Consider the following 25574-nt stretch of genomic DNA (forward strand, 5'->3'; position numbering starts at 1 on the left):
ATGTACTATTTACTCTGAAACAGAAAGAGATGAAGAGTTCTGTTTAAAAGAGGTGTATGATTTTAGCAGCAGTAACTAAAATCAATTGCTGTTTCCCACACAGGACTGTTGAGATGAGAGAACTTCAGTTGGGGGGAACAGTTTGCAGACTTTTCTGCTCAAGGTATGACTAGCCATTTTTCTAACAAGACTGTGTAATGCTGGAAGGCTGTCATTTTTCCCTCATGGGGATCGGTAAGCCATTTTCTTAGTCAAAAATCAAACAGAATAAAGGGCTTATTATGGGCTATAAACTGGTAGACACTTTTAGGGGCTAAATCGATTGCTTTATTTAAGTATTATATGCAGTTTGAAGTTGAATTTCACACTTTTATAACATTGGGGAACGTTTTTAGCACCAGGCACTTGTTAAGACACCTTCCCAGTCAGGAAGGGCCTTTCTCTGTAGTAGGCAGAGCCTCATTTTCGCGCCATTATTGCACAGTTACTTTTGAGTACAGTACATGCAGCTGCATGTGTGAGGGTCTGAAATCCACTAAAAACGTTCCTAGAAGGCTTCATTTGGTATCGTATACCCCCCTGGGATTGGTGAAGTCGCAGCAAAGGCTGTGGCTGGGACTGTAAGGGGGTTAAAATTGTAAACGGCTCGTTTGTCTAGGGGTATGATTCTCGCTTTGGGTGCGAGAGGTCCCGGGTTCAGATCCCGGACGAGCCCCCAACGACCGACGCCAGTCTATTAGGCTGGGGCACGGTCTGGGATTCCCTGAAAGCTCAGGGTCTATGGTCTCAGGAAGAGTCTCTTCTTCCGATAAACTTCCTGGAACTGAGAGCGATATTCAATGCTCTCTGGGCTTGGCCTCAATTAGTGAAGGCCGGATTCATAAGATTCCAGTCAGACAACATGACGACTGTAGCTTACATCAACCATCAGGGAGGAACAAGGAGTTCCTTGGCGATGGGAGAGGTATCCAAGATCATCAAATGGGCGGAGGATCACTCCTGCCATCTATCTGCAATTCACATCCCATCACAACTGGGAAGCGGATTATCTGAGTCGTCAGACTTTCCATCCGGGGGAGTGGGAACTCCACCCGGAGGTCTTTGCCCAGTTGACTCAATTATGGGGCATTCCAGACATGGATCTGATGGCATCTCGTCAGAACTTCAAGGTTCCTTGCTACGGGTCCAGATCCAGGGATCCCAAGGCGACTCTAGTGGATGCAATAGTGGCGCCTTGGTCGTTCAACCTAGCTTATGTGTTTCCACCGTTCCCTCTCCTTCCCAGGCTCGTAGCCAGGATCAAACAGGAGAAGGCCTCTGTGATTCTGATAGCTCCTGCGTGGCCACGCAGGACTTGGTATGCAGACCTGGTGAATATGTCATCGGCTCCACCATGGAAGCTACCTTTGAGACAGGATCTTCTAGTACAAGGTCCATTCGAACATCCAAATCTAGTTTCTCTACAGCTGACTGCTTGGAAATTGAACGCTTGATTTTATCCAAGCGTGGGTTTTCAAATTCAGTTATAGATACTCTGGTTCAAGCCAGAAAACCTGTGACTAGAAAGATTTACCATAAAATATGGAAAAAATATATCTGTTGGTGTGAATCCAAGGGATTCTCCTGGAGTAAGATTAAAATTCCTAAGATTCTCTCCTTTCTCCAAGAGGGTTTGGATAAAGGGTTGTCAGCGAGTTCTCTAAAAGGACAGATTTCTGCTTTATCCGTGTTGTTACACAAACGACTGGCAGCTGTGCCAGATGTACAAGCTTTTGTACAGGCTTTGGTCAGAATCAAGCCTGTTTACAGACCTTTAACTCCTCCCTGGAGTCTAAATTTAGTTCTTTCAGTTCTTCAAGGGGTTCCGTTTGAACCCTTACATTCCATAGATATCAAGTTACTATCTTGGAAAGTTCTGTTTTTGGTTGCTATTTCTTCTGCTAGAAGAGTTTCTGAACTATCTGCTTTGCAGTGTGATCCACCCTATCTGGTGTTCCATTCAGATAAGGTTATTTTGCGTACCAAGCCTGGTTTTCTTCCAAAAGTTGTTTCCAACAAGAATATTAACCAGGAAATAGTTGTTCCTTCTTTGTGTACAATTACCAGTTTCAAAGAAAGAAAGTTTGTTACACAATTTAGATGTAGTCCGTGCTTTAAAGTTCTATTTAGAAGCAACAAAGGATTTCAGACAAACTTCTTCTTTGTTTGTCATTTATTCTGGTAAGAGGAGAGGACAAAAAGCTACTGCTACCTCTCTTTCTTTCTGATGAAAAGCATTATCCAATTGGCTTATGAGACTGCCGGACAGCCGCCTCCTGAACGAATCACCGCTCACTCTACTAGGGCTGTGACTTCCACATGGGCCTTCAAGAACGAGGCTTCTGTTGATCAGTTATGTAAGGCAGCGACTTCGTCTTCTCTGCACATTTTTGCCAAAATTCTACAAATTTGATACTTCGAAGGCTATTTTTGGGAGAAAGGTTTTGCAAGCCGTGGTGCCTTATGTTTAGGTAACCTGATTTGCTCCCTCCCTTCATCCGTGCCCTAAAGCTTTGGTATTGGTTCCCACAAGTAATGGATGACGCCGTGGACCGGACACACCAATGTTGGAGAAAACAGAATTTATGCTTACCTGATAAATTACTTTCTCCAACGGTGTGTCCGGTCCACGGCCCGCCCTGGTTTTTTAATCAGGTTTGAAAAATTTCTTTCTCTATACACTACAGTTACCACGGCACCCTATAGTTTCTCCTTTTTTCTCCTAACCGTCGGTCGAATGACTGGGGGGGCGGAGCCTGGGAGGGACTATATGGACAGCTCTTGCTGTGTGCTCTCCTTGCCTTTCCCTGTGGGGGAGGAGAATATCCCACAAGTAATGGATGACGCCGTGGACCGGACACACCGTTGGAGAAAGTAATTGATCAGGTAAGCATAAATTCTGTTTTTGCACAATTCCACCTTTTTTGTGATTTTTTGTTTTTGTTTGTGTGAGTGTCTGAACCCCTAAGGACTCTGAACTGTGGGAAATCTGGATTTGTTCCATAACATCTTGATCAAGAGAGGGTGCTATGCTGTTAAAGGGCCACTGTACTTATTATATTTTTTCTTTTTAATGTTTTCAAATGTCTTTTTATACCAGCTCAAGTCCAGAGCATTAAATGTACAGAATTATAGTTGCTGCTTTGAATGAGCATTGAGCAATATCAGCTGTTTCATCTGGGAGAATACACCTAAAGGATATATTTCAAACACATTTAAGAGAAAATACAGTGTACAGCGTCTGTCCTGTTATTGTTAACTTAACAATAACTGGACAGACGTTTGACGCTGTGCACTGTATTTTCTCTAGTTAAATGTGTTTGAAATCTATCCTTTAGGTGTATTCTCCCAGATGAAACAGCTGATATTGCTCAATGCTCATTCAAAGCAGCAACTATAATTCTGTACATTTAATGCTATCTGTACTGTCTGGAGCTGGTATAGAAAGACATTTGAAAACATTAAAAAAAAATAATAATAATAAATACAATGGCCCTTTAACAGCAATGCATAGCACCCTTTCTTGATCAAGATGTTAAGGAACAAATCCAGATTTCCCACAGTTCAGACAGTCATATAAACAAAAAATCACAAAAAGGTGGAATTTTGCAAAATTGGAAAATGCAAGTTCTTAGCAAAAGAAAGCCATGTATAAATGAAATGCTATACTGTTAAAGGGCCATTGTACTTATTATTTTTTTCTAATGTTTTCCAATCTCTTTTTATACCTAACAACATATATTCATTTAATATAAAAAAGTATAATGAAGACAGGGTGTGTAAACTGTCTGCCAGTGCCAGTTTATTTATGAAGCCAACTGCTGCCAAGGGATTTTTGAGTTAATAAATTAAGGACACCACACTACTGCATCATGCATGCATGCATTGTTGGGGTCTCACAGACAGTCGGTGGTGAGTCAGTCACTGACTGACTGTGTAGTGTTAGTTACTGTTTAAAATGTGATGAACTGTAGGACTGGTGGTCTGGGTTAGGTCAGGTGACTGTCTCTGTCTGTGTCAGGCTTGAGCTTCAAAGTTTCCAACCTCACCGTGACCTCACCTCAGTGACAGTTCCACTGACCACTCACTCTCAGACTCAGTCAGACTGACTAGTAGATCCCACGGGCTGCATCCCCCCCCACGGTCCCCCCCCCCCCATTATCATCATCATGATCACACATCCATGCACATGACTTCACTAACTAACCCATCCAGATCCAGCATGACATGGGGGGGGGGGACTGGGGGGGGGCGGAATGTGGGGTGGTCGGGATCCAAAAAAAAAAATACTTAAATTTTTTTTTTTTGTTTGAGCAGCAAATTAATCCGCAAATGCACTGCTGCTCTTGAGCGCCCCCCTGCTGATGCGCCCTAAGGCGTAAGCCTAAGCTGCCTATTACAAAACGCTGGCCCTGATCATATGATATATTTATATATTTTACAATTTAATTAACTCTCTGACTGTGACTCTGTCCTGTCCTGTGCTGCTGCCTGCTGCTGGCTGCACTCTGTCTTAGTCAGACTGACTGTTACCACAGTAGACTGGGCCTCAGGGCCTGATCCCCCACCACCCCCAACCCCCCCCCCCGGCGGTCCCCCACCATCATCATATCTGATATTTATTTTTTTATACAATTTAATTAACATACATACATAACACAACACAACATGTCATGATCACACTCTCTGTCATGACTCACACTACTACTAACCCCATCCAGACCATCCATCATCCCCAGCAGGCTCAGCCAGCATGACGACATGATGCATCATCCATTATGATTATTATTTATTTTTTCATAATCCTCCACCTAACCAAATTCCAAATGATCCAATCCTGAACTGAATGTAAGGCTTAATATATATCTCCTCTGAGTCCTAAATAGGTAGGTTAAGTAAAGTTATAGGCTAAATCCATTATCCATTCCTACCGTAACTTCTGTTCTGTGCTGACTTCACTTGTCTCACTCTGTCTACTCTCAGTCTCAAGTTGTTGTCCTCCGCTCGGCGCTCCCAGTCCCTCTGCCTGCTGTGCTGGTCTTCTCAGGTGAACTGCGCAGCACGAGCGGGCTCTCTCCTCACGTGGCTGGCTCAGGCTGCCTGTGTCACGTTCCCTCTCTCACTCAGTCGAGTGACGTGATGTCACCAGGTGGTTGGACGGGCAGCCTGTCAGTCAGACTTCAGTCAGCCACTCAGAGAGGCTGTGTGTGCTGCGCTGCGCCGCAACTTAGCAACTGAGGCATAGGCAACTTCCTGTTTAACGATCGATCAGTGTCAGTAGTGAGGATGATGATTGATGTTGAAGTAGATGAAGTTCAAATTATTTATTTCACACATCATGTTATTCATAATCATGTCGCGGTCGGCGGGGGGGGGGGGGGACTGGGGGGGATGCGGAATGTGGGGTGGTCGGGATCCAAAAAAAAAAAATACTTAAATTTTTTTTTTTGTTTGAGCAGCAAATTAATCCGCAAATACACTGCTGCTCTTGAGCGCCCCCCTGCTGATGCGCCCTAAGGCATAAGCCTAAGCTGCCTATTACAAAACGCCGGCCCTGTTTCTAAACCATTGAAACCGCCTCTTAGCTCAGAGTATTTTAAAAGTTTTTTACAGTTAGACAGTACTAGTTCATGTGTGTCATATAGATAACATTGTGCTCACTTCCATGGAGTTATTTAGGAGTCTGCACTGATTGACTAAACTGCATGTCTGTCAAAAACACAGAGGCAAGGGGGCAGTTTGCAGAGGCTTAGATACAAGGTAATCACAGAGGTAAAACAAATATTGATATACATTAACTGTGTTGGTTATGCAAAACTGGGTAATATAAGGATTATCTATCTTTTTAAACAATAAAAAGTTTGTGTAGACTGTCCTTTAAGACAGATAAACACATTAAAAAGGCACAGTGGCCTGTAGAACGTTTCTACCAAAAGCAGCTTTTAGAAGAGGCAAACATGTTGAAATGGTAACATTTTTAAAACGTATGCAAAGATGACCAAGTAGATGCCTTACAAATCTGTTCAATGAAAGCTTCAAAACTAACAAGGAAGAAATTCTAAATTTCTAAATTCTTTTGTTACTTGAAGATAAAATTTCAATACCCTGACTACATCCAAGTTATCCATACTTATCTTTAGCATTTTTAGTAGCCGGAACCACAATTTCCTGATTGATGTTACCCAAAGATACAACCAAAGGAAGGTTGAGAGAAGTTGTTTCTCAAAACCGCTTTATACTGATGAAAAATCAGTTAAGAAGAATCACAGGAGAGAGCAGAAAGTTCAGACACTGCCCTGACCAAGGAAATAGCTAAGAGAAGAACTTTCCAAGACAACAGTTGAATATCCAGACAAATGTTCCCTTTAAATATTTTCCCATGCGTGCAATTATTTTATTCTGTGTGCGGACTTGATACGGCTTGTGTGCGGAACTAACATATATTTATGTTATCTACACAAATACACATATATACTCTAACACACATACATGCATGCACTAATACACGCACATAACATAACAGTTTATCTGGGGGACTGTAAATGCCCAGTATGCATACACCTGGTGTGCCTTTATGTTGTGAGGCCTGAGTGTCTTTACTTTGGATTCAATTCAACTTTTTTTTGTTCTATGTATCTGATGTTAGTAAAGCAGGTAATATACAGTATGCATATACATTCCATTAGCATTTAAATAATTTTAAGTTACTACAATAATATAGGAGCCTCCTCATTTAAAATACAACTAGCATCATCCTACTGTTGTTGGGTAACCTCTCCCGCACTCATGTATTCATTTCTGCAGAAAGGTGAGGAGAGAAGCACACTAGCAACACTGCTTCTTCCAATCTGCCCTGTCTTCTAATAGCCCATGCACAGTATTACCCAGTTTTAAACTTCTGCAAGGGGACTGAACTTCTTCCCAGCCTGCTCTCTCCATAGTACATTGCTCATTACTGGGTCACTAAACTTTAAAAAAAAAATCTTTCTGAGTGTGCTGGGCCAAGTGGTGCTGATTTAATTTGTAACATCCTCTTCTGCACCGCACAGTGTGAAAGATTTTATAAAAGTTTAGTGACTCAGTAATGAGGAATGTACTATGGAGAGAGTAGACATGGAAGACATCCAGTCCACTCCCTGAAACCACCGCTGCACTTTGGACCCAGCAATCTGTCACGCATCCTGCATGCTTCCGTGTCCCTGTATACAGATCTGCAGGCAGTACTGAGTCAATATGCTTATACAATCTGAGGCATTTTTCTCTCTCTTCTTCTGCTCACAGCCATGCGCTAAACACATCAGAAAGAACTGTGAGCAGAAGAACAGAGAGGGAAATGCCTGAGACTGCAGTTAAAGCAATCAAGTGTCTGATATGGTGCTGACAGTGCAACACATACCATCCTTAATGGAGCCTTTGCATGCACCTAAAAATGGCCCTGGCGATACCTCACTTTTCCTATCCTTCTGGTGTTGTGCGGCCTGACATATTCTGCCTACGCTACACCGGGAGGGAAGGTGCGCGGCCATGCTGCCGTGCACCTTAGAGGGAACATTGTTCCAGACTATAGGCTCCATGAGCAAGCCTGCAGCTGATATATAAGAAGCAGCAGTCATTAGACTACTGCTTAATATATACTCCAACTCGTAGCCGGCAGTTTTCAATTCCAATACCTGTGATGACGGACAGGCAGGTTCGGAGATGTCTGCCCTTATCCATCTGGCATTTGATAAATGGATTCCTATGCATCGGTTTAGGTCTCAAAACCAACATAAAGTTCCAAGAAGGGATAATCTATATTTTTAAACAATAAAAATTCTAGAGTAGACTGTCCCTTTAAGGTAATTGGCTGATAAACCTTTATACAAACCATCCTGCAAAAATTTAAGAATTCTAGGAATTATGAAAGTGTCTATCACTTGACTTGATTTGAAAAACCTCTCTGAGATAAAATCAGGCATTAAGTTGCTATGCCATCAAACAGATAGATTTGATTGAAGAAGGGGCCTTGAGAGGGAAGGTCCTTCCTGACAGGAAGACCAAGGAATTGGTATTTAGTTTTGAATGTCCCTTTAAAAGGGACAGTTTATCCAAAATTGTTCTCCCCTTTAATTTGTTCTCAATGATCCATTTTACCTGCTGGAGTGTATTAAATTGTTTATAAGTAACTCCTTCACCCTTATTTTAGCATTTGCTGATTTAGCCTATGGTATCCCTGCTTATACTGAATGTTTCTGGTCTTCGGTCCAGGCTATTAACAGGCAATGTAAACACAGCCAGCAGAAGAAATTACACTCCCGGTGGGGTGTAGAAGAAATAACTAATGAAATTATAATTTTCTATTGTTCCCTCTAAGTATTGGGCTTTAATTTACAAACAGATATAAGATAAGGAAGCAAGTGTATGTACACAAAGTGAGAGCATAATGAAATATAACTTTACCTGCAAGCTTAACCCATTATAATAGGCTGTGGTTTCAAAGCACAAAACCATCAATTTCATATACACAAACCTGAAAATGTGATTTCTCAAATGTTATACTCTGCAGCTGGTATAACAAGTCATTGGAAATACATTAGGGAAAAGCAATTTTACAGTATACTGTCCCGTTAACTTTACAAATGGCTGCATTCTTAAATAGTTTACATTATTTATTGGAACTAATCTGAATTAGGTTTCTCAATAGCTTAAAGAAGACTACCCACACATTTTTTTCCCTTTACACCAAATCTTAATGAGATATACAACACAAACATAAGTGAATCTAATAATATTTTATCTTTTACTTTTTTACTCAGCAAACTACTCAAATGTAGTATGGAAACAAAGAAAAAAACTTTTATTAAATACTTTTCTACATCCAGTTGACCTTGATTTCATGTCTCATCAATAAAAAAAAGTCAAGGCCAATGTACTTAAAGTTTATTTTCTTCTTTATAAATCATCTATAGTTTATTTTTATTATTGTTTATTTAACCATTGCTTGCATAAGACCCTCTATACCAGTGTTTCTCAACCACGGCCCTCAAGTATCCCCAACAGGCCAGATTTTCATTATAGCTGAACTAGAGCACAGTTGAAATAATCAGCTGATGGGTGAGAGCAGGTTAGTAACCATGGTTACTGATCAGCTGATTACTTCACCTATCCACTGGTTCGGCTATAGCGAAAACCTGGCCTGTTGAGGGTACTTGAGGACCGCAGTTGAGAAACACTGCTCTATACTTCCTATTGTCACTGTATTTGTCAAACACACACACAGCAAACTCAAATACAAAATCGCACAGAATCATTAGGCAACGCATAGTCATATTCAGGCAGAGGTGAGGTTACAAGTATTCAGGAAAACACAGAGAATAAACTAGCAAAGGATAGTCACATTCAGGCAGAGATCAGGTTCTAAGGCTTCAGTCAATGGTGCGAAATTGCAAGATAGAGTTAAAAACCGGTTAAAATCTGGTTCTAGAATATAAAGTAATGTAAGTATAACATAAATAATCAGGGTTCAGAGAAATGTTGTAGAAATATAAACCAGCCGGCATGCAAAAACAAAGTAATGACAAGACTGACGCTAGAGAAGCCAATATCTATGTATGTATCAATTAGTGGCACTTGTTCACACAAACAATGCCATATGTTTCTGAAGCGCTGCTTTGCAATTCATTGTCAGAAACCATTTCAATATGGACAGTCACTTAAAGACTAAACACACCTAATCAAGCTTAGATTAAAAACTTACAATGCTTGTTATTTGTCACTTTCCCAAGCAGCCGGAATTTGCTGATTTGTGAAGTTTTGGCAGCTCCTGTGCATTTGCTTATATTGTGTATATATTTGCCAGCTTCCATGTTTGTTTTTATCATGTGTTACTCGCATTTTACATAACACAACCTCTAGATTCTGATGTTAGATGTCACTTGTGCCTATTTGTTTAGTTAGTTCTGCTCTTGGCTTTATTGCATTAAGCAAATGACTCATCTAGTGACCCTTTGTGTGCTTGGCCTTGTTTTCTGCTTTGTGGATACCGGTACTAGTTTCTTATTGTTACTAATGTGTTTTACGTGGGCTAGCTGACTATTGCTTTCTGACCTCTGCTGTGACTCTTCCCAAGAAGTTACTTGACATTGGCAAGTTACTGATCACTGCTTCCTGGACTCTGATTAGCTTCTGCTGAATTTACGTTTATGAACTTTAGACCACATTTGACTACTGTGCTGCATTAATCATCACCAGTTTACTGTTTCATGTGACATCACATTACTGTATGATATACTGTAAAATACGGGATCTGTACTAGTCTTCACTCCATAGTTTTCTCTGCATACTGATCCTAATCTGTATCAACACTGCTGACAGAATTAGGTAGTTGTTTCTCATCCTGATTGTAATCCATCCCTAGTTACTAGTATTGCAAATAGTAGCAGATAATGAATAAAAGTAAGTGACCTGCTGCTGTGCATGACAACATTGATTCTTCAATTGCTAAATGTTCTTATAAAGTGCCGTATTCCGTGATTGTACTGACTGACACCTGACAAATTGTTATTTTTTTTATGCCTCTGAATATAAAGTAGATCATGAAGTAAACACTGTATTTGGGTAGGTGAAACATTATACTGAAAATGATAAGTTTACATATACGCTAGTAATTCCTAAACAAAAAAACAAAAGCCAGAATATCAACATTATGCCAATTTTATTTGATATAAACAATTTATGCTAAATGTAATGTTTATTGAAGTATACATTATCATGCAGTGCTTTACTTTTAATTGGTGAAATATATAGTACTATCATTTTAAACAAACCTTGTTCATATTTGTTAGATTGTAAGTTATTTTTTAACTGACAACTGCCTCAAACTTTTAATTCAACATGATAATCAATTTATACATTTTTTTTTCTCTTATTTCAAATAAGATTTTTTTCCAGCAACAATAAATTCATCAATTGCTATTTAGATGTTTATTATTATTATTATTAGTCCAGAATTATGCCAGAAATTAAGAATATTAAAGATAAAACTGCAGTTTAAGGTCAACATTAATTCATATTCATATGTTTATTTGACAATATTAATTCTATATCATGGGTTTTGATCATTTTTATCACACTTAAGCATTACTTTGACACCCAGGCCTTTTTTTGTTGTTTCAAATGCATCAAGAGCCTTCTCTAGAGGGAAACGGTGAGTGACCAATGGGGCCACATTGACTCTTTTGGAAGACAGCATGGATATAGCCATGGGCCACCTACAACAAAAGCAAAAACAGAATTTAGCCACTAATAAATGCACCACAAATTTGCTCTGCTGGACAGATTTCAAGTAAATCAGTAACTTTATCAATATGCCATATAATGAATCCAGATCATACTTCAATCTATTTTAGGAAAATGTGTACTTAATTAAAAAACAGGATCTATATTGCACACAATAGACTAAACACACTTGGATAATTATCTTTTTTTTTTTTTAAATGGGAAAACATGTACACTATTTGTAAATTTGACAGGTTTAGGAAACATTTTATGGACAAGATGAAAATGTTGTTACTATTGTTACAAACTAAGCCAGTCATTACCAGCTCTATCTTTTAGAGAGTTCACAGCAGAAAATTGCTCACAGCCTGATTTGCAATTTCAGATGCACAGTAGGAAATACTGCATAAATGCACAGCAAAGTATTTTACAAATGGTTGTATGGTGCAAATGCGTACAAGCTCTACACAATCCCCTCTGCAATTCTAGGGAACTGACTGCAAAAACCTGTCCAGTGTTCTCAGAACCAGAGCGCGTCTGGATTGTACCTTGGCTGGGACTTGACAGGGCATTTGCCATTACTCGCAAAGAATAGGAAGGTAGCTAGCCAGCCTATTAGCTTTCTTCTGGGAGTGCTCTAAAATATAATGTTTTGTGAGCTTTCCCACAAGCTGCCCTTGTCTACTTCCTGCTCTCCTTAAATTATTTTTAGAGAGTTGTTTTGGCTCCTCCTAGTTTTGTAATGCACATAAGTTTATTAGCTAGGATTAAAACATGGTTGATTTTTTTAGGGGGTTATTTTTTTCCAGCCAAATGATCTATTCCACAATCCTTTTGTACTTCCCATATCTATTTTAACACATTATTAGTTTTATAAGCAGGCATTAGCAAAGTTTTAAATTCACTAATTTCAGGAATACAGTTACCATGGAACTAGTGGATCTGCAATTTTAAATATATCAATATACCCTATGACAAAAAAACAGTCTTTCATTTGAATGTTTATGTTTTATGCTAGACTCCTTTCTTAATATGATAATAATAAGAAAGGGTGAGCACATTCACAGAACAAAAATCTCCAAAGTAATTGCAATAAAAAATAACACTATTAGATAATAAAAAATCCATGCCTAATACATAATCTATGTATCGCCACCTGAATGTAAATTTTTTTTCGCCCTGAAATTGTTTATTTAAATAATTGTGAATGCATTCATAGTTATACAAGATAATGAACAATAATAGCTCAAATTTCCAATTTTAAATACTACAATAGAAAAATGGAAGGATAAAGAAGATGGGGAATACACTGGTGCACACTCTGGTACAAAAAAATAATAATTTTATATATATATATATATATATATATATATATATATATATATATATATATATATATATATATATATATATATATATAAAAAGCCACAAAGAAGGCACTGTCCGTATACTTATAAACTGCTGTTTAATGAATTAACGTTTTCGGGGTCTCCCCCGTCCTCAGTCTATTAAAAGCCTGCAACCACAAACACGTTTTCAACTGAAAAGCTCTCAAAAAGACCTTTATGAGTGTTAAGTGCCTGTTTTTGAAATAGAAACTGGGAGGTCACTCAAAACTTTCTGATATAATAACCCATTGAAACCTCTTAAAGGGACAGTTTAGTCCAAAATAAACTTTCATGATTCAGATAGAAAATGTAATTTTAAACAATTTTCCAATTTACTTTTATCACCAATTTTGTTTGTTCTCTTGGTATTCTTAGTTGAAAGCTAAACCTAGGAGGTTGATATTCAAATGTCTAAGCCCCTGAAGGCCGCCTCTTCTCTCAGGGCATTTTGACTGTTTTTAACCACTAGAGGGTGTTAGTTTTATGTGTGTCATATAGATAACACTGTGCTCACATACATGGAGTTCCAGTGAGTCAGCTCTGATTGGCTAAATCGGATGTCTGTTAAAAAAAATGAAATAAGGGGGCAGTTTGCAGAGGCTTAGATACAAGGTAATCACAGAGGTGAAAAAGTGTATTTATAAAACTGTGTTGGTTATGCAAAACTAGGGAATGGGTAATAAAGGTATTATCTATCTTTTTAAACAATAAAAATTCTGGTGTAGACTTTCTCTTTCAGGTTACAGTAGCAGTAGAGGTCTATTTAAGTAACCCCTCTGTTTACTGTGCAAGGGAATTACTCATTTACATGTGTAACATTAACCTATTGTAATCCAAATCCACCCTCAACCCTGATTAATTATATGATAGCCATAGGTATCTTGGCATGAAGGCATACATCAACAGTCACGTCAGGGTCCCAACATCTACAAATGGCGTGTTTTTAGTTTTTAATATTTGATTGTAAGTCACACATGTAAGATTATCACTAACAGTAGTGGTGTTTTTAAATTCGGTTTTAAAGAGGATCGCACAATTGCGACTATCATAATAACGTATTGTAATCCAATTCCAACTGCACAACTGCTAAACCATCTAAATGCATTTTTTATGGGCAGACTTGCACCCTTTTCCTATCGCTATGTCACAAGTATTGTTTTTAGCAATATTTATTTCTATTGTTTGTTAAAGAACCATTTTAATTTTGGCCTGATCTGAAAACAAGATGGTGACTATGGGATTCTATGGAGATCTTCATATACTGGATTGTAACATTATTTAAACTGTAAATGTTAAACCTGCTGCCTTGTAAGATTTGATCTACCTGGTAGACCCTTAAATAAGATGTGCATTCGTGACCGAGTTTCTATAGGGTTGCACCTCTTATTATTTATAGTTTGGTAAAAAGGATTTGTTTGATTTTTACCTTTAATGAATTTTCATGTTTGATTATACTCGAGATTAAATATTTTTGTTACTTAGCCAAAAGTTGCACAGCCCAACATTTTTGCACACACTGCTCAAATAAATTAGAGGGATTAGTGCTTATGAAGATTACAATATATAAAATAAAGGAAAAATACATTAATACAGTATTGTAAATAGATATAAGCATATCTAATGTAATCCTTAAGTCCAAATGTTATGCAAGTTCTTAATCTTCTGATTAGTTATCTGATGGGCTTCTCCTCGATCATAAAATTAAATAAAAAATGTCAACAGTATAATATGAATCGGTAATCAATCACTGTACATGAAGAATAATACAAGAGTATGCCTATTCTAGTCAATTTAAAACAAAAGGCTTCATTATACAGACTAAAAGTTCGATTTTCTGCACCTTCACTCAAAGAAGTACAATCTGTAAATTTAGCTCAACCCTTATAACTATTAGAATGATGATATTTAGTGTTATTCTAACTGGCACAGAATTTCTTTATCAAGTCCTGTCTTTTTAGGCAGTTAAGTGATAATTCTGGAAAGTCCTTTTGGATGCTGTATCTTGATATGAGAATATTCATTTTTTCATCATTTTTTGTTTTTACATCCATTAGTATTTTTGATGTACAAATACCTATATAACCTTATTAATATCACACAACAAGCAAATATTGATATTGCTTTCTAGAACTAGAACAGTCAAACATAATTGCTTGCCAAGTAACAATTTTTTTTTTTTTTAATATACTGTTTATTGAATAATTCTATTTTATTTATTATGCATAATAATAATAATAATCTGGCTAATGCATCGTAATTATTAAGTTATGATTTTGCTTACATTTATGGTCTTACTGTTGGTCTTCTTGATATTTGGCTACTATCAAATGTTCAATTTGGTATACCTTTTTGTGAAGTTTTCCTCATATTTCTGGATATTAAAAAAAACTATTTTGCTCAATATTAGAACTTTCAGTAAAACATAAATTATGCTTACCAGATTATTTCATTACCTTCTGTATGAGGAGAGTCCACGGCTTCATTCATTACTTGTGGGAATACAGAACCTGGCCACCAGGAGGAGGCAAAGACACCCCAGCCAAAGGCTTAAATACCTCCCCCACTCCCCTCATCCCCCAGTCATTCTGCCAAGGGAACAAGGAACAGTAGGAGAAATATCAGGGTATAAAGGGTGCCAGAAAAATAAACAAAAATGTAGGTCCGCAAATCAGAGAAAAACGGGCGGGGGCCGTGGACTCTCCTCATACAGAAGGAAATTAAATTATCTGGTAAGCCTAATTTATGTTTTCCTTCTTAATATGAGGAGAGCCCAGAGCTTCATTCATTACTTGTGGGAAACATATACCCAAGCTCTAGAGGACACTGAATGAAAACGGAGGGTAAAAGAGAGGCGGACCCTTATTCTGAGGGCACCACAGCCTGCAAAACCTTTCTCCCAAAAGCTGCTTCAGCCGAAGCAAAAACGTCAAATTTGTAAAATTTTGAAAAGGTATGTAAGGCGGACCAGGTAGCCGCCCTACAAATCTGCTCCATAGAGGCCTCATTCTTGAAGGCCCAAGATGAACCCACAGCTCTAGTTGAATGAGCTGTAAACCTCTGAGGAGGCTTATGACCCGCTGTTTCATATGCTAAGCGAATAATACTCCTCAACCAAAAATATAAGGAAGTGGAAGAGGCCTTCTGTCCTCTACGCTTCCCAGAATAGACAACAAACAAGGAAGAAGTCTGTCTAAAATCCTTCATAGCTGGAAGATAGAATTTCAAAGCCTGAACCACATCCAAATTATGAAGTAACCGTTCCTTTGATGAAGAAGGATAGGACACAAAGAAGGAACCAAAATTTCTTGATTGATGTTACGATCAGAAACGACCTTAGGAAGAAAACCCAACCCAGTACGAAGAACAGTCTTATCAGCATGAAAAACTAGGTAAGGAGGGTCACATTGCAAGGCCACCATATCAGAGACTCTGCGTGCCGAAGCAATAGCCAGTAGAAAAAGAACCTTCCAAGACAGTAACTTAATGTCAATCGAATGCATAGGCTCAAACGGAGCCCTCTGCAAAACTTAAAGAACTACATTTAAACTCCAAGGAGGAGCGGTAGGTCTAAACACAGGCCTGATTCTTGAGAGAGCCTGAACAAAAGACTGTACATCAGGAAGTTCAGCGAGCCTCTTGTGCAATAACACAGATAGAGCCGAAATCTGTCCCTTTAGGGAACTAGCAGAAAGGCCCTTCTCCAGACCACCCTGGAGAAAAGAAAGAATCCTGGAAACCCTGACCTTATGCCAGGGGAATTCACGCTCTTCACACCAGAATAAGTAGGTCCTCCACACCTTATGATAGATGCGACGAGAAAACCGGCTTTCTAGCTTGAATGAGAGTATCAATCACTCTCTCAGTAAAACCTCTCTTGGTTAAGACTAAGCGTTCAATCTCCACGCAGTCAGCCTCAGAGAATCTAGATTTTGATGAACAAAAGGACCCTGTACCAGCAGATCCTTGCGACAAGGTAACCTCCATGGAGGAGATGAAGACATCCCCACCAGGTCCTCGAACCACATCCTTCGCGGCCACAATGGAGCAATTAGTATTGCTCAAGCTTGCTCCTGCTTGATGCGGGCCACTACACGAGGGAGAAGAGTTAACGGCGTAAAAATGTAAACTAGACTGAACCTCCAAGGCACTCCTAATGCATCTATCAGATCTGCCTGAGTATCCCTGGACTGCGACCCGTATCTGGGTAGCTTGGTATTGAGTCGGGATGCCATGAGATCTATCTCCGGTGTCCCCCACCTGTTGCAAATCCACAAAAACCTTGGGATGGAGAGACCATTCCCCCGGATGAAAAGATTGTCTGCTGAGGAAATCCGCTTCCCAGTTGTCCACACCCGGAATGTGGATCGCTGACAGCGAGCAGTTGTGGGCCTCCGCCCATTCCAGAATCCGAGATACTTCACTCATTGCTAGGGAGCTCCTCGTTCCCCCCTGATGGTTGATGTAAGCCACCAAGGTTATGTTGTCCGATTGGAATCTGATAAACTGGGACGAAGTTCCAAAGTATTGATCAGGAGGAGACATTCCTCTTGAGTCCACAGGCCCTGTGCCTTTCTGGCACCCCAAACAGCTCCCCATCCTGATAGACTTGTGTCCGTAGTCACAATCTCCCAGGATGGTCTCAAGAAAAATGTCCCTTGGGACAGATGATCTGATCAGAGCCACCAAGAGAGCGATTCTCTCAACCGGTTGTCCAGAGAAATCTAATGTGACAGATCCAAGTAGTCGCCGTTTCCATTGGCTCAGCATGCACAGCTGAAGAGGTCTGAGATGGAATCTGGCAAATGGAATGATGTCTATGCTGGACACCATGAGTCCAATTACCTCCATACACCGGGCCACAGACAACCTTAAAGGGACAGTCAAGTCCAAAAAAAACTTTCATGTTTCAAATAGGTCATGTAATTTTAAACAACTTTCCAATTTACTTTTATCACCAATTTTGCTTTGTTCTCATGGTATTCTTAGTTGAAAGCTAAACCTAGGAGGTTCATATGCTAATTTCTTAGACCTTGAAGGCCGCCTCTAATCTAAATGCATTTTGATAGTTTTTCACCACTAGAGGGCATAAGTTCACGTGTTTCATATAGATAACATTGAGATCATGCACGTGAATTTACCATGGAGACAGCTCTGATTGGCTAAAATGCAAGTCTGTCAAAAGAACTGAAATAAGGGGGCAGTCTGCTGAGGCTTAGATACAAGGTAAATACAGAGATAAAAAGTGTATAATTATAACTGTGTTGGTTATGCAAAACTGGGGAATTGGTAATTAAGGGATTATCTATCTTTTAAAACAACAACTGGTGTTGACTGTCCCTTTAAGGAGGTCTGTAGTGCAAGACAATTGGAAGTTAGCTTGTAATGTCTCTGGTCTGTAAGAAATATCCTCATGGATATGGAGTCTATTATCGTACCCAGGAATTCCACCCTGGTACTGGGAACAAGAGAACTCTTTTCCATCCATGAGATTGAAGAAGAAATAGAAGAGCATTTGAATGTTCCTCTGCTAGTCGACAGGATGGTGCCTGAACCAGGATGCCATCTAAGTATGGTGACACTGCTATCCCTCTGGCTCTCGCCACAGCGAGCAGAGCCCCCAGAACCTTCGTAAAGACGCTTGAGGCAGTAGCTAGCCCAAATGGAAGTGCAAAAAACTGGAAGTGTTGGTCCAGGAAGACAAATCTCAGGAACTTGTAGTGTTCTCTGTGGATTGGAACGTGAAGGTAAGCATCCTTCAAGTCTATCGTAGTTATGAACTGTCCTTCCTGATCTAAGGGCAGAATGGACTTTATCATCTTCATCTTGAACGATAGGACCGACAGGAACTTGTTTAAGCACTTTAGGTCCAGAATAGGGCGAAAAGTCCCCTCCTTCTTTGGGACCACAAAAAGGTTTGAGTAGTATCCCAGACCTCTTTCTGCTAGAGGTACTAGTGCAATTACTAGAAAGGCCTCTCATTTTTTCTGGCCTTGAAGACAGGTTTGACAAGAGGAATCTGCCTCTGGGTGGATGAGATCTGAAACCTATCCTGTACCCCTGAGCAATGACCTCCAGGACCCAAGGGTCTTGCACGTCCCCCAGCCAAGCCTTCAAAAAGAGAGATAGTCTGCCCCCACACAGTCCAGAGATGGATCGGGGGCCACCCCATCATGCCGACTTTGACTTGGCGGGCTTCTTGTTCTGCTTGGATTTATTTCAAGACTGAGTCGGTCTCCAAGTTCACTTGGGTTGATCAGGCTTTGCGGAGGGCTGCTGCCGTTGGGGTTTATTCGAACGAAAGGGATGAAAATTAGGACCTTGTCCCTTAGGTTTGTCCTGTGGTAAAAAGGCACCAGGCCTGGACTAAAAAAGAATCATCCCCTTAAATGGCAGGAAAAGAAGTCTAGATTTTGAAGTCATGTCCGCCAACCAAGACTTCAGCCAGAGTGCCCTACTTGCTAGTACTGAAAAACCTGACGCCTTGGCATTCAGGCGAATATTATTATTTGCATCACAAATAAAAGAATTAGCCACCTCAAGGCCTTAATTCTTTCCTGAATCGTGTCAAAGGGACCTTCCACCTCGATCAACTCAGATAAAGAGTCGCACCAATAGGTGGCGGCTCCAGCCATCGCAGCAACCGCTGCTGCCGGTTGAAATAAATATCCCGTGTGCTGAAACATCTTTTGCAACAGAATTTTAAGCTTTTTATCCATTGGCTCTTTGAACAAGGAACTATCCTCAAGCGGGATAGTAGTGTGTTTAGCAAGCTTGGAAATAGCGCCATCCACCTTAGGGACGGAACCCCACAACTCTAATTGAGAGTCCGGAAACGGGAATAATTTCTTAAAGGAAGAAGGGGAAAAGGAAGAACCGAGTCTTTCCCATTCATTCTTAATATTTGCCATCTTTACGGGAACCGGGTAAGTCTGTGGTACAACCCTGTCCTCGTAGACCTTATCTAGTTTAGGAATACAAGGTTCCTCAGGTAATTTTGGTTCTGGAACCTCTAAAGTAGCCAAAACTTCCTTTAACAAAAAGCGTAAGTGTTCAATCCTAAATCTAAAGTCTGGTTCCTCTTCAGCTGGAGGCTTAGAGGCAGCAGATTCCGACCCAGAAAGAGCATCCTCTGAAGTATCAGAGGTGTCATCATCAGATAATCTTGTATCAGATAAATCCAATAAGTTAGTAGATGACCAATGGGAAGGACAGCAATATTTGAACTTTTGCTTGCACTTAGCTGTGCGAGGTAAAGCACTGAAGGCCGCAGACATTGCCGTTTTTTTTAGCTGTTTAGTAAAGACTGGCGGTAAGAGGGCCCCTCCAGAAGCAGGATTAGCAGTGCAATAGGAAGCTGCATGTGTAATAGGAGATGACAGCAGGGAACGCACCTCACGGGACGGAGACCCCTCAGAGGTGGATGGCTCAGTGGTAATAAACATATTTGCTTTCTTATATAAAATGACTTTATCAAGGCATGTGGAACATAATTGAGCAGGCGGATATACTGTAGCCTCCTCACAATATAGACAGTTATTAGATTTAGGTAAAGAGGAAGTACCCTCCAATGTATCAAAGTCCTCCATAGCTTGCGCTTGTAAGGTGGACTATAGAAAAAGATAAATGGCACCTTTATACCCCCAATCACTGGGGCACTCACCACCTCCTATGGCCCAGGCCCCACAGAGAAACCGCTTCATCTCCGGTAAACCGCACAGTCAGGAAAGAGGAAATCAGTGTGACCACACCCGGTCACGTGGTACGCCATGCAGGACCGCCCCTGCTACAGGAAAAAGCGTGCAAAACCTAACAGGCTACGCAGCTAACCAAAAACGAAAGTAAAAACCTGTACGTTCCAACAGCTGCCTGAGCCTCATCTCACACATTTTGCAGCATAAAACATAATAAAGTAAATTATGCGGTAAATCCCTCCTCTTCAATAATCCCCTTCTGGAGATATTAACCCTTGATTCCATACAGATAAAAGGTGTCACACTGTGACCCTGTCTTCTTGCATTATCATATGTGTATAAAAATGAAACTATCTTACCGGAATCTCTGCCATGGAACAGGCACACAGTCTCTCAAGTTTGACAGGCTTGTAGCATCGCTCCTGACATGGACTTGAGTGATAGAAGCAGGCAGTGAAACTCGTCAACACTGATTGCTTAGGAGCTGTTAATACGAGTCTGGATGGGTTCGCAGAAAGACTCTCCCTGCATCTCCAGACCCTAACATTTGTCAATGCTCTCACTGAGAGGCTAACAAGACTACTTAAAACTCCAGTCCCATCCCGAAGGGTACTACCCTCCATAAGGAACTACTACGTATCTTCTGACACTTCTCTGCCAAACTCCTGTGATGAAAGGCAAAGAAAGACTGGGATATGAGGGAAGTGGGGGAGGTATTTAAGCTTTTGGCTGGGGGGTCTTTGCCCCTCCTGGTGGCCAGATTCTGTATTCCCACAAGTAATGAATGAAGCCGTGGACTCGCCTCATATTAAGAAGGAAATCTTAGTTTATAACATACTTATTCCTGATGTCAACATACAGTGTTTTTTACCCCGGTCTATGAGATTGACAAGGGATATGAATTCAATATTAACCTCTCTCTTCCATTGCTTGCAACCTTTGTTGATGATGTCTCTAGGCTTTCCTTTAAATATCACTTACTCAAAAGATAATGAATTAGAATAAATCCTGCTTGGTATCAAAGAGAACATTCCTCACTTGTGAAAAAAGTTCTCCCACATTCTAAGCAGTAAGAAAGTGGTACATCATTGTTTTGGAAGTTTTGTAGATGTACTTTTGATATATTTCTTTGTTATATATAAATTAAAAACTATTGAACTCAATATACTCAATATGGGGCTGATCACAATCCTTTAAAAAAACGTATCTAATGATTAGCAACAGAAATCATTAAAGTCTATGGGGATTTGTTTAGAAAAATCATTTGATAACTTTTTCTAAAGTATCAAGATCAACCCCTATGATTCAAGCGAAAAAAACAACAACCTTTTCTGGCACCTTTTTACATTCTACAATGAGTTCAAAGTGATGAAAAATACATATGTAATCTGGAATTATCTAAAGGGTAGACATAAGAAAAAAACTTGAAATCCAATAACAGTAAAATCTATAAACAGTAACAATGGGAAGAATAGAAGAATGAACAAAAAAAATGCACACACACACACACACACACACACAAATATATATATATATATATATATATATATATATATATATACACACATACACTATGAAGTTGTATAAAACTAACAGTGACGGCTGCTTAGATGCTTAAATAAATATAGGCTGCCTTCTATATAATCAATACACTCAATACACTATGAAGCAAACCCTGTCTTTTAAGTAATCAGAAAATATGCTCCGTAATAAAAAATAATTTATATAGGCAAAGTGATAGCTATAGATAATAAACCTCAGTATGTAAGGAGGACTAGGTAGCACGTCTTACAAATCTTATCCATAGAGGCCTCATTTATGAAGGCCCAAGAGGAAACCACTGCTCTTGGAGAATGAGCAGTAATCCTCTGAGGAGGCTTAAGACCCGCTGACTCATATGCTAAGCAGATGATAGTCCTCAACCAAAAAGATAAGGAAGTCAAAGAGGCCCTCTGACCCCTACGCTTCCCAGAATAGATAACAAACAGACAGGGCCAAAATCTGTCCCTTCAAGGAACTAGCTGAGAGGCCCTTCTCCAGTCCAACCTGGAGAAATGAAGGAATCCCGGCAACCTTTTCTTTGTGCCAGGACAAACCACGCCCTCCACACCTTTTGAAAGATGCGACAAGTAACCGGCTTATGAGCTTGAATGAGAGTATCGATAACACTCTCAGAAAACCCTCTCTTGGCTAAGACTAAGCATTCAATCTCCACACAGTCAGCCTCAGAGAATCTAGAGTTTGACGAATGAAGGGGCCTTGTTCCAGCATATCCCAGCGACAAGGTAACCACTAAAGAAGGAGATGATGACATCCCCACTAGATCCACGAACCATATCCTTCGCGGCCACGATGGTGCAATCAGTATCACTGACGCCTGCTCCTGAAAGATTTGAGCCACCACTCAAGGAAGGAGTGGTAATGGCAGGAAAAAAGAAATTAGATTGAACCTCCAAGGCACCGCTAATACATCTATTAGCTCTGCCTGAGGACCCCTGGACCTCGACCCATATCTGGGTAGTTAGGTATTGACGGGACGCCATGAGATCTATCTACCTGTTTTGTATGCTTTTAACCATTTAATAAAGAAGATACTTTTTCTTACCTGGTGCTGTGGACTTTCTGATTACTTTATATTGTGGAGCTAGAGGTCGCCAGCTTAACCACCTTGCATCAGAGCCTAGGAAGGCATTACCCGGTGCCGGTCTCACCCTACAGTGATGAGATCTATCTCTGGCATTCCCTACCTGTCAGAATGTGGATCGCTGACAGTGAACAGTTGTGGGTCTCCGCCCACCCCAGAATCCGAGACACTTCCTTCAATGCCAAGAAGCTTCTTGTTCCCTCCTGATGGTTGATGTAAGCCACTGAGGATATAATGTCTGATTGGAATCAGATAAATTGGGACGACCCAGTAGGGGCCAAACCTTCAGAGCATTGAATATTGCCCGAAGGTCTATAATGTTGAACAGGAGGGAGCTCTCTCCTCCTGTGTCCACAGGCCCTGCGCCTTCTTGGCGCCCCAAACAGCTCCCCATCCTGACAGACTGCGTCCGTAGTAACAGTCCCTCAGGATTATTTTAAAAAGAATGTCCCTCGGAACTGGTGATCCAGACAGAGCCACCAAGAGAGTGATTCTCTCGACCGGTTGTCCAGAGAAATCTGTTGAGACAGATCCAAATGATTGCCGTTCCACTGCCTCGGTATGCACAGTTGCTACGGCCTGAGGTGGAACCTGGCAAAGAGAACGATGTACATGACGGACACCATGAGACCAATCACCTCCATACACTGAGCCACAGATGGCCTTAAGAAGGTCGGGAGGGCAAGACATGTTGAAGCTAGTTTGCAACTTCTCAAGTCTATGGAATCTAATATCATGCCCAGGAATTCCCCCCTGGTGCTTGGGTTCTGGCGACTGCTAGAAGAGCCCCTAGAACCTTCGTAAAATTCTTGGAGCAGTAGCTGGACCAAAGGGAAGTGCAATGAACTGTAAGTGCTGGTCCAGGAACCTAAACCTGAGGATCTGGAAGTGTTCCCTGTGGATTGGAAGGTAAAGGAATGCCTCCTTCAGATCTATAGTGGTCAGAAACTGCCCTTCCCGAATTAAGGGAAGGATAGACCTTATTGTCTCCATCTTGACGAGGGGACCTATAGAAATTTGTTTAAGCACTTTAGGTCCAGAACTGGACGGAAAGATCCCTCCTTCTTTGGGACCACGAAAATCTTTGAATAGTATCCCAAACCTCTCTCTATGATAGGCACTGGGACAATAACTCCAAAGGAGGACAGATCACTTATGCACTCCAGAAAGGCTTCCCTCTTCCCTAGTCTTGAAGACAGGTTGAGAGGATGAATCTGCTCATGAGTGGATGAGATTTGAAAACTATCTTGCAACCCTGAGCTATGACCTTCAGGACCCAAGGATCCTGCACGTCCCTGAACCAAGCCTCTGAAAGAGCAACAGACTGCCCCCTACACGATCTAAAATAGGACCGTGGGCCGCCCCTTCATGCGGACTTAGTCTTGGCAGGCTTCTTGCTCTGCTTGGATCTATTCCAGGACTGAGCTGTGCATGTTGCAGGGTCATATGTACCCGGTCCGGTCTGAGAGTGCAGTCCCCTTCCGTGTTTTGTATATGTCTAGGGTGATTACATAAGCCTGTGCACCCTTCACTTGTTCCCAGTTTGTTGGATTGAAAGCTTGCATTGTGTGGCTGTTTAGGGACTCAGGTTTTGGAAGAGACCTTGATGTGGTACCTGGGCTTATCTCATTTGGCCAGATGGGGTTGAATGATTGCCTTTGGGCCTGAGAATCCTCATCTGTTACAGAGTATCACCCAGAATTTTTGTTGTTTAAAAAAGATAGATAATCCCTTTATTACCTACTAGTCGATAAGCCTGCCCAGAGGGCAGTGTAATTATTTTTTAAGATACAGATGTAGAAACAACCTATTTTGTAACTCTGCTTTTATATAAATATTTAAACTACAGGTGCAGCAATACTGTATTTTTATGGACTACTGTCCTAAATATATCAAAAATATTTTATATATAATAAACTACAGGTAGAGCAACACCCTATTTGGACGAACTACTGTCCTAAATAAATCCCATATTGCTGCTCTTCAAATTATCTACTTTAAGTATATTTCTTTCTAAACAACATTTTTAGTAAAACAGACATCCAGTTAATAAGTAGCGTTGTTACTGTATCAATAATGTAGACACTGAAATAATAAGCAGTTATATAAATCCTGTACAAAATAACACTTATTCATACACTTCCTTTCGATATATAGGGCTAAATGCTAAATTATTTAAAGTATCAGTTTGTACATTATATATATATATATATATATATATATATTACAAATGCTTATTATTGTAGTGTCGGTGTCTACATTATTTATACAGTCACTATGCATTTACCTAATATACAGCCAGATTACGAGTTTTGCGTTATGAGTGGCTCGCTAATAACTTGCGCTGCTATTACAAGTTTGCAAAAAAAACCTGCGTTTCTGGGCAATATGGCAGTGTTGAGCTCCATACCGCACACAAATACCAGCGCTGCTTTGACGTGCTCGTGCACGATTTCCCCATAGACATCAATGGGGAGAGCCGGCTAAAAAAAAGCCTAACACCTGCAGTGACGCAGCGTAAAGCTCCGTAACGCAGCCCCATTAATGTCTATTAGG

At 40.3% G+C, this 25574-nt stretch overlaps 1 protein-coding gene across 2 annotated transcripts in view; it reads right to left on the reverse strand.

Moving 5' to 3' along the window:
• Positions 1 to 10715: 10715 nt before the first annotated feature.
• The window catches only part of SORD (sorbitol dehydrogenase), a 279871-nt gene continuing 265012 nt past the window's right edge, over positions 10716 to 25574 (reverse strand). For both annotated transcript variants that reach the window (XM_053717573.1, XM_053717574.1), the window contains one exon: positions 10716 to 11288. In XM_053717573.1, the coding sequence (XP_053573548.1) occupies positions 11123 to 11288 (166 nt within the window). In that variant the 3' untranslated portion in view covers positions 10716 to 11122. The remainder of the gene's footprint in view (positions 11289 to 25574) is intronic.

The sequence above is a fragment of the Bombina bombina genome, chromosome 6 (assembly GCF_027579735.1).
Source record: "Bombina bombina isolate aBomBom1 chromosome 6, aBomBom1.pri, whole genome shotgun sequence".
NCBI lineage: Eukaryota > Metazoa > Chordata > Amphibia > Anura > Bombinatoridae > Bombina > Bombina bombina.